At 37.9% G+C, this 10,719-nt stretch overlaps 1 protein-coding gene across 1 annotated transcript in view; it reads left to right on the top strand.

Moving 5' to 3' along the window:
- The window catches only part of Abhd18 (abhydrolase domain containing 18), a 54,455-nt gene that overhangs the window by 15,985 nt on the left and 27,751 nt on the right, over nt 1-10,719 (top strand). The window contains exon 4 of the mRNA XM_055625906.1: nt 1,376-1,476. Within this exon, the coding sequence (XP_055481881.1) occupies nt 1,376-1,476 (101 nt within the window). The remainder of the gene's footprint in view (nt 1-1,375; nt 1,477-10,719) is intronic.

A 10,719-nucleotide genomic window follows, 5' to 3' on the forward strand; every position in this document is an offset into this window, starting at 1 on the left:
TTATTATTTTAATTCTGTGTATGTGTGGGAGTGGTATGTGCCCATGAATGAATGCAAGCGCCTACAAAGGTTAGAGGTGTGAGATCACTCTGCAGCTGGAATTATAGGCAGTTGTAAGCCATTTGATGTGGGTACTGAGACTCAAACTCAGATCCTCAGGAAGATCAGTATGTGCTTCCAACTACAGTCATTTCTCTAGGCCTCTGTTTTTGTTTTTGTTTTTTTTTAATGGTAGGGCCAAGGAATGTAGTTCATTGGTAGAGTACCTGCTGTGCGAAAGAAAACAGTTTACTAATGTTAATTCACAGATACAAAACTAGAAAAATTCTGGATTTGAATAACTACAGCCATTGACAAGATGAGATTTTTTAAGTTTTTGTTTTATTGTAGTGAAAATATGTGATACCTTCCTGCTATTTTAATTTTAACTTTTGACCTGAAATAGGATTTTTTTTTATGCTAAAAAGTAACTTCTTGAGAAGTAAGCTTAGGTATTGAATGTTAGCAAAATTGCCTTTTTTGTTGATAGTTGCGATTTTTTTTTTTTTTGAAACAAGGTCTTACTATGTAACCCAAGCTAACTTTGAACTTGTGAGCCTCCTGCCTCAGCTTCAAAACTGTAGTGATTTTAAGCATCTATTATCAAAGTGCCTAGAAATTGCCTTTACTACAGATAAAAATCCCCTTTCTCTTTACATAATACGCCAGAAAGTAATGTTATATCAAACCATTCTGAATACTTGATAGCTTAGACCACACCAAATTACTGCTGCATTACTGCTGTACTTTTGATTGCTTTTATACTGTTGAATACTTTTGATTGTTTTTATTTTGTGGAACCTAGAGTTGAATCCAGGGTCTCCTGCCTTGCCACATACTATACTAAGCTGTACCTCTAGCCCTGTTGAGTGGTACTGAATTCCTTTAACTTGTATTTTATTTTGAGACATTACCTGCCAGTGTATGAATTAAATTTTTATTATACTGCCATGTAGAAGAAAAATAAATATTTATAAGTAGACACTGTCTTTCAAAAGACAGAATGGATAAATGTAAATGTAATGTTAAATGTAAATGGAAGGGTTTGAAAGAAAAGCATAAAATATTTCAGAAGGTATCAGTTATATTCTTCAAATAAACATAAAACTATAAATAGTCTTGAATAAAAAGATAACTTTTGGTGGGAAAAAAAATCACTGGGCAAAAAGGAAGAAAGTTTTTGTGCTCACCCCTTAAAGGTAAAAATGAGGCTCATGTGCAAGAATTGAGAGAGAATGTTAGTGTTTAGTTGAATAGAATTTTTTATCAGAAAAAGTCCATGATAGACCTATATCGTAGTCTACTTTGCATACACCTTGGTTTTCTTTTCTTTTAGGTTGAAGAACAGTCAGATTGTAAGATCCTAGATGGACACTTTGTTTCTCCCATGGCCCACTATGTGCCTGGTATCATGCCAATTGAGTCTGTTATTGCAAGGTAAGCATTTGTTCAGCAAGAAGATGTGTTGGGTGCAACAGCATAGTGTCTGGAGATGCTTGAGTGCATGTAAGTACTGCTTGTGCTTACAGAGTGTAGATGGGACCCTAAATGTTCACACAAGGAAATTATTCTATCATGCATATTGTTACTGACATCGGAATGAGGTCATACTGTGTAAAAAGGTTAAGAAGTCAACACTATTTTCATAAAAATTCAGACATGCCATCACATAGAATTGTTTCCAAAGGATTTTAGTCATGTGCCAATGCTGCTCATCTCTGAGTAAAGAGAAGTTGCCTTTTAAATTTTCACTTTGAGAGTTAGGCAAATAGCTTAGAGGGTAAACACCTGGCCACACCTGATGACTAATTCCTAGGACCTGAATGGTAGAAGGAGAGAATTCCCACAAGTTGCCTTCTGATTTCCATATGTGTGCCCACACATGCACACATATGCAAAATTAATGAGATTAAATTTCTGTGATGATGGGGCTGTAGTGATGACTCAGCAGTTAGGAGCAATGGCTGTTTTAGAGAAACCAGGCTCCCTTCCCATCGCTTACATGGTGGCTTACAACCGTCTGAAGCTCCAGTTCTGGAGGATCCAATGCCTCTTCTGGTTTCTGTGAACATAGTGCAAGACAGTAATGCAGGCCAAACACCCATACACATAAAATGAATAAAAATAAGTGTATTTTTTTTTAATTTCTTGGGGGGGGATGATGTTTGGCAAGACAAAACAAAACAAAAAAACTATGTATGGAATATCTGAAATACCTGTGTTTTAATAAAAATTTTTGTGATGCTGGAACCAGAAAAATGGCTTAATGGTTAAGAACACTGGCTCCTCTTCCAGAAGATCCAGCTTTCATTTCCAGCATCAACATGGTAGCTTGAAACTATCTGTAACTACACTCCCAGGGAATCTGATGCCCTCTACTGACCTTCACGGAACTGCATGCATTTGATGCACAGATATACATTCCAGTAAATACTCATACACATAAAATAAAAATAATCCCAGCACTCAGGAGGCATCCAGGCAGATCATGGTTTGAGCATGAGTTCCAAGCCAGCCTGATCTATACAGTGAATTCCAGCTCAGGCAAAGCTACACAGTAAGATCTTTCTCAAAAAAAAAAAAAAAATTAGTTAAATCTCAAAAAGCACTTGCCTAAATTTCCAGTGTGCATGTACGCTTTCTATAATAGGAAGAAAAGGGTATTTTTAAGTGAAGAAATTAAATAGCATCAATAAATTCGGACTATGTAGGCTATACAGGTTTTTCTCAGCAAAGTTTCTGAGTGATTTATAATAGCACACCAGTTATAAATCTAAGTAGGTATTCTAAAATGTCAGTTCATTTTTAACACTTGACTTTTTGAATTGTTAGAAACAGTCTTGCCAAAGGGTCCAGACTGGCCTGTAATTCATGATCCTGCTGCATCCAGGGTGCTGATTTTAAAGGTTTCCACCACCACTCCAGGCTTTGGATCTTTATACCACTAATTGACATAGTTGAAATATTTATTACTCATAGTGCAGTGTTTCATTATAGCCCATTTGTGTGTTGTATGCCCGTTTGTGTGCTTTTGCATGTGCAGACCAGAGATCAGTGTTGGATGTCTACCTCTGTGGGAGCACAGTTCAAGAATGGAGTTATATGAGAATTCTGAGTGAGAAATTGTAAGAAAACAAACAAGTCTTATGACCTCAATTTCTTCAAAACACTGAAATGTTCTTAGATTGTGTTTTTGTGTTCCTCCCAGGTGTAGCAGATAGGTGTGAGTTTGCTTCAACTGTTGTTATTCATATGCCTCTATGGAAAAACATGTTTTTGCCACATGCAGCTTGTCCTTGTGAATTGTACACTTTATTCAGGTGACTTTTCTTAACCCTCAGAGTATAAATTGATGCTGTGAATGAAGTTGGCTATTGCATAGAATTGCATAGATGATAAGGGAGTCTGGTTTCTCCGAAATAGCCATTGCTGCTAAATGCTGAACCATCTCTATAGCCCCATCATCATAGAAATTTAAAAATGAAATTTCATTAATTTTTTTAGGCCCCTCTTTCCCAGATTCACATTGCCAACTAGAGTGATAAGCATACCTCTAGTCTCTTTTGTTCTCAACCTATCTCTCTCTCTCAACCGATCTCTCACTGGACCCAGCCAACTCACAATTTTGGCTAGTTTGGCTGGTTGCAAGCTCCAGCAATCCTCCTGTCGCTACATCCCAATGCTGAGATTACTGGAGTGTGTAAGTCACCTCTTGGCTCTTACATAGTGCTAGGGTCCAAACTCAAATCCTCTCATTAAGGCATTTCCCAGTCTCCTCTTGTTTTTGTGTGTCTGTCTGTCTATAATCTATCTATCTATCTATCTATCTATCTATCTATCTATCTATCTATCTATCTTTATTTGCTGCAGGATCTTTATGTAGTCTTGGCTGTCCTGGAATTCATCATGTAGACCAAGATGGACTGAGACTCACAGAGATCTATCTGTGTCTGCCTCCCAATGCTGGGATTAAAGGCATGTACCACCACAGTCAAGCTTTTTTTTTTTTATTGTTGATAATAAATTAATTTCTTCTTCTGAAAGGTGACATACATCTTTAATCACAGCAGTCAGGAGGCAAGACAGGTGGATCTCTATGAGTTCAAGTCTACCCTTGCCTACAAGGGGAGTCCAGGCCAGCCAACCTACACAGTGAAATCCTGTCTCAAAACAAACAAAGATTTTGCTTGAAGTAGCAGTGACAAGGGATCATTCTGTAGTGGAACCATGCTTAAGCTATGTAACTAAGTTTCAGTAAGTTGGTAACCCAGTAAATTAACCTATTAAAAAAAAAACAACAACAACTAGGAACTGGGTTGGTAGTAATGGCACATGTCTTTAATCCTAGCACTGGGGAGGCAGAGGCAGGTGGATCTCTGAGTTTGAGAGATCTACAGAGTGAGTTCTTGAGTTGGAGGTCAACTGAGTGAGTTCTTGGATGGTCAGTGCTGCACAGAGAAACCCAATATCAAAAAAGAAAAAAACAAAAAAAAAAAATGAGGGAGGGGGCTACAGCTGGGATACAAAGTAAATAAACTGTAATTCATATATAAAAAATAAATTATTAAAAAAACAAAAATGAACAAAAAAAGCTAGGAACCAACTTAACTGTATTTACCTATTGTGGTTGGTATTATTTCTTTGCTCTAAGATATTATTATTTTTATTTTTTTATTCATTTATTTTATATGTGTGGGTATTTTACTTGCATGTATGTCTGCATCATGTGTGTGCCTGATACCCAGGAGGCCAAAAGAAGGTGTTAGATCCTGGGACTGGAGTTATAGATCGTTGTGTCTCACCATGTGAGTGCTGGGATTTGAACTTGGGTCCTTTAGAAAAGAACCTGGTGCTCTGAACTGAACTGCTGAGCAGTTTTCCTGAACCTTTTTTTGTTTGTTTTGGATTTCTTTCTTTCTTTCTCTCTCTCTTTCTTTCTTTCTTTCTTCTTTCTTTCTTTCTTTCATGTCAAAATAAAATGCAAGCACTGTAGTGTAAAGCAAAGAACAAGAACTTTGGCATTAAACATATCTGGACTGAACTGTTTCTCCACTACTTATTAATTCAGTGACCTTAGGACCAGGTGCCTCTCTGAACCATAATTATAGAATAGAGATGACAATACTTCATCTCATGCGGTTGTTAATAGGCTAAGTGATAAGAGGAATGAAAATCATATTCTGTGACTATAAAAAGCACTAAATGAGCATGTAGCTCTTTGGACCATAGATGAATGGTGTATGTGGTAAAGGAATTACTACTTCTTCATACTGTAATTGTACTCTCTGAATCTGTGTGCTCCTGTAGCTTCTCAGCCTTAGCTGGAAAATTGTATAGGTATTAGCTTAAAGAAAAGAAGGAAAACTTCGTTAGAGGACATGGTTAACATGGCTCAAGGGAGGAAGAAGAGATCCAGTATAAGCAATAATGTAATTTCAACATTTATTAGGAGTTAAGGAAGTTCTTCCTTATTGATGAAATGAACAGCAATAAGGAAACAACCAACTTTTTAACACTGCAATAGCATTTTAAAAAAATGTTTTTAAAGAATGTTTGAGACACAGTCACTATGTAGTCCAGGCTAGCCTGAAAACTGTCAAGCTTCTTGTCTGAGTCTCCTAGGTACTGGTTTGCAGTGGCATAATCTTAAAGCATCATTTATGTTGATGAATAGAAATTCCCAACTGATGCAAATAGATATCTGGTTTTCTGTTTTTCACCCATCTGGTTGAAGGGGCAGAGGCACAGTAACTTACATCATTGCATTAAGGTATAACAAAATATAAATAAGAGAAAGGAAAAGTATTAATAATTTCAATATGAAGAGATTGTTGCTGTTTTACATATATTATCATCTATTTTCCTTGGCAGTCACCCATAAAACTGCCTATTTTCTTTTTGGCCTAACTAAATAGTCTAACTAAATAACTAAATTTAGTCTAACTAAATAAGGTAGAATGTCATCAAGGTAATAGCCAATTGGTATTCCCTTCTGTGGCGCCACCATAAATTCCTAATTTCCCCTGTATACATACTTAAATTGCATGTTTTGTTCATTTAAGCAACCTAACAGTAAACATCCTTCCATACATCTTTTACTTGTCTGTTAATTTCTGGGTTTGTTGAGGTGTGTGGGGGGGTGTTTGTTTTAGTTTCATTTTGAGACAGGGTCTTTTTTTGTTTGTTTTATTTTGGTTTTTTTTTTTTTTTTTTTTTGATAGCTTTGTTTTTTGAGACAGTGTTTTTCTGTCTTGGAACTCACTTTGTAGACCAGACTTCTCAGAGATCCACCTGCCTCTTCCTCACAAGTGCTGGGATTAAAGGAGTGCACCACCACACCTGGTACAAATTCCTGGGTTTATAAAATTATACAGATTTTTATTTTAAACTTTCATTCATATTGTTACATAAATAGGAAATGTTAATTATGTTAGAATCCACATAAACAAGACCTGTGTCCTCTTGTCACTTCGTTCATTACCTGTGATTCTGTCTTTTTGACTTTGTGCTAATAAAAAATACATGAGACAGGGCTGGGAGAGATGACTCAGTGGTTAAGAGTACTGGCTGCTCTTCTGGTGGACTTGAGTTCAATTCCCAGCACCCACATGGTTTCTTCATCTCCTTCTCTTCTTCTTCCTCCTTCTCTCTTTGTCCTCTTCCTTTTTCTTTCCTTACTGGTTTAAAATTGTGTTACAGTCCATCTGTAGTTCTAAATCAGTGGATGTAATGTTAAGCATATATACATTTTGCTTTGCTTTGTTTGATTTGTTGAGACAAGGATCTGAAGTATTCTTAGCCAACCTCAACTTCCCATTGTTGGGAGAGGTGGTTTAGCAGTTAAGGGCTTCTACTACTCTGGGGAAGGACTGTATTTCCATTCACAGCACCCATATTGGGGCTCATGGCAGCTTGTAACTCCTGCTTCTGAGCATCTGATACCTTCTGGCCTTCATGGGATCCAAGCACACATGCACAGATATATACACATAAAAATTTTTTTAAATAATCTTAAAAACTGCAGTCAGGCATAGTGACACACACATTTAATTTGAGCAATTGAGAGACAGATGCAGATGGCTCTGTAATTCCAGGCCATCTAGGGCTACATAGCAAAACGCTATCTAAAAAACAAAACAAAACAAAACAAAAAACCTCACTATGTAGTTGAGACTGGCTTTGAACTTGTGATCCTCCTGCCTTCCAAGTGCTGCCTCCCAAGTGAGACACGTCCACATCCCATGGAACTAACATTACAGATGGTTGTGAGCCATCTAAGTGCTGGGAATTGAACCTGGAGTTCTTTGCAAGAGCAACAGTGTTAATAACCACTGAGCCAACTCCACAGCCCTGTTTTATAATTTTGTTTTGTTTTGTTTTTCCAGACAGGGTTTCTCTGTGTGTAGCCCTGGCTGTCCTGGAACCACTCTGTAGACCAGGCTGGTCTCAAAAATCACAAAGATCCACTTGCCTCTGCCTCCTGAGCTCTGGAATTAAAAGCATGTGCCACCACCGCCCAGCATATTTTAAATTAAGTACTAATGAATGGCAGTAAAACACATTAAGAAAATTTAGAGTATATTTTACTTATTCTGATGCTTTTAACAGTAATAATATGAATTCATATGTGGTTCTTAAATGTTTTTCGATCATTCTTGCCTTGCCAGTGGTACCTACCACTATTCTACTCATTCTAACAAAAGTGAAAAGTAATAGTGTGAGAATTCTCCTAGCCTATGGAATTTTTGTGCCGGAGCTAGTGCTTCTCCATGAAGCCCAAGGCAGCTGGAGGTGCAGGGTGGCAGGAGGACACGACACATGATTCTGCCAATCATGTCCTTGCATATTCATTGCATGGTGCTGTGCTGTTTTGAGTCAGAGTTTGCTGGAAGGTTGTGGACCGTAATATAGAAGCCGATGTTGACAGGAAACTATTAATAGAAGGAAGGAGTGGGAGGTATCACATCTATTTATCTGTGCTGAGAATCCTTTATAAAAGCATGTGGAATGCCTCACCAGAGCCGCATACTGCTACTTCAGCACCCTCTAGTCTTTTAAGCTCTTAAGCTCACTCTCTCTCTACTCAGGAAATCAAACAGTGCAATGACAGACTTACAGCTTGAATTTCCAAAGAACCATGCAGAATCAGAAAGTAGTTCGAAGGGAAAGGAAAAAAATATTGTTTATTTCCTATGACAGAATATAGGGGCTCCCCTCCTAGCTTTCCTGCTAGCTTCCAAAACAGCACTGGGGCCAGATGTGGTGGCTCATGCCTTTGATTCCAGCACTCAGGAGGAGAGGTCAGACTGATCTATAGATTGAGTTCCAGACCAGCCAAGTTACACAGAAAGACCCTGTCTCAAAAACAAACAAGAAAACTTAGCAGTGTTTGCTTTTGAAACAGTTTGAAACTCAAAAGTATTACTTTCAGCCTTTTCAACTAGTCATTAGGAAAAGCAGTGACCCAGGGGCAGCAGTGTTAAAGGCAAAGTACTAAATGAGATTTAAAGAGGAACAGGGGCTGTCTCTGACATGAACTGATTGGCCTGCTCTTTGATCACCTCCCCCTAAGGGGGGAGCAGCCTTACCAGGCCACAGAGGAAGACAATGCAGCCACTCCTGATGAGACCTGATAGGTCAGTTAGAAGGGGAGGAGGACCTCCCCTATCAGTGGACTGGGGGAGGGGCATGGGAGGAGAAGAGGGAGTGGGGATGGGATTGGGAGGGAATAAGGGAAGAGGCTACAGATAGTATACAAAAGTGAATAAATTATAATTAATTTAAAAAGTAAAAACAATAAATGAGATTTAAAGGTAATATTTATAGGTTACAAGCATAAAATGTCTTGATTTTATCTTTCCTAGGGATGTCTCTGTGTGTTATTTAATAATGGCATTTGTAGAGAGGAAGGGGGAAAACAGATGTGAATACAAGGGTACAAGACAAAAGAAGTCAAGTAAAAGGAAGTTGGAGTAAGAAAAGGTGGAGAGTGGGCATTGTGCCACTGGGTCTATAATCCCATAATTTGGAAAGCTGGGGCAGGAGGGCCAGGAGTTCAAGTCTAGCCTGAGCTATATATGGAGACTTTATATCATAGGAAAACAAAACAAAAGAATACCGCAAGAGTTGGAAAAGGAGAAAAAAAAGATTAAGAAAAGTCCTTCTGTGAGATGACAGATGTCATGTTCTGATTACACATATTAACTGACCACACATTTAATTGCTGTTGCCCTTCTTTCTGCCTATTTCTCTTTATATACTTCTGCAACTTAGATTATGGAAAGTCACTGTGTTTATATTCTATAACTGCAAAAGACAATATAACGTAGTATTTAAGAGCTCAGAAGTTGGAATTCCAACTCTACTATTTCTAGATTTAAAATCTTATAGAGTTTACTTAATTTTTCTGTATCTCAATTTCCTCATCTGTAAAGTAATAAAAATAATGGTACATACTAAATGAGGTGGTGTTAAAAAACATTCAGTGAGGCATACAGAACACCATGGCCAGCATCTCTCTGGGTACACTGTGTATACCTGGTACATGTACAGATAAGCAGGCACACATAACATATACACAAAATAATATTTTTTAAAAGAAGAAACAAAGCATATCCAATCAGCTGGACATGGTAATGTATGCCTTTCATCCCAATGCATGTTTGTGTGGTTTGTTATTCCTGTGTTGGCATATGGTCTTACTCTGTAGCTCTTAGCTGGCCTGAAACTTAATGTGTGCTCCAGGCTAGCCTTGAACTTGTCATCCTCCTGCCTCTTTTAAGAGCTGGGGTTACAAGCATGCACTACTGTACAGACTTTAATCCCAACACTCAGGAGATGAAGAACAGAGGATGACAAGTTCCAAGCCAACCTAGGCTACATAGTGACACCAGATCTCAGACAAACAAACAAATAAATGGAATGAAAATGATCCAAAACATTTAGAACACAAAAGATGTTCTAAATTTAGAAATAGTAGAACAAATGGAAAGCTTTCTATCCTAGTCTTCTAGGGCTCTTTTAAAAACATTTGTGTTATGCTTATGCATACATGTGGGGGTCAAATGACAACTTGAAGAAGTTGGTTCTCTCCTACCGTGTGGGATGCTGGTGGTCAGCTGGCTTGTCAGTGCTTCTGCCTGCTCAGGCCATCTCACCAAACTTCTAAAACATTTTAATTTTTAAACTTAACTCTTCTTTCTTGTGTGTGTGTTGGTGGGGGTCATGTATGTGGATCTACATGCAAGTGGTGGCCATAGGTTGTTTCCCATGTTGTTTTTCAGGAATTATCCACATTTTTTTCTTAAAATAAAATCTCAAGGGACCTGGGGCTTACAGATTAGACTAGGCTAGCTGGGCAGCAAGCCTGAAGGATTTCCCTGTCTTGATTACTTCCCCAGCATTGGGTTCACAAGCGAGTACCACATCTGGCTTTTCTTTCTTTCTTTCTTTCTTTCTTTCTTTCTTTCTTTCTTTCTTTCTTCCTTTCTTCCATTCCTTCCTTCTTTCTTTCCTCCTTTCCTTCTTTCTTCCTTTCTTTTTTCTTTCTCTCTCTGTTCTTTCTTTCTCTCTCTTTCTCTCATTCTCTCTTTCTCTCTCTTTCTTTCTCTTTCTTTTTCTTTCTCTTTCTCTGTTTCTTTCTTTCTTTCTTTCTTTCTTTCTTTCTTTCTTTCTTTCTTT

This window comes from Psammomys obesus, unplaced genomic scaffold (genome assembly GCF_907164565.1).
Source record: "Psammomys obesus unplaced genomic scaffold, mPsaObe1.curated_primary_1811, whole genome shotgun sequence".
Taxonomy (NCBI): domain Eukaryota; kingdom Metazoa; phylum Chordata; class Mammalia; order Rodentia; family Muridae; genus Psammomys; species Psammomys obesus.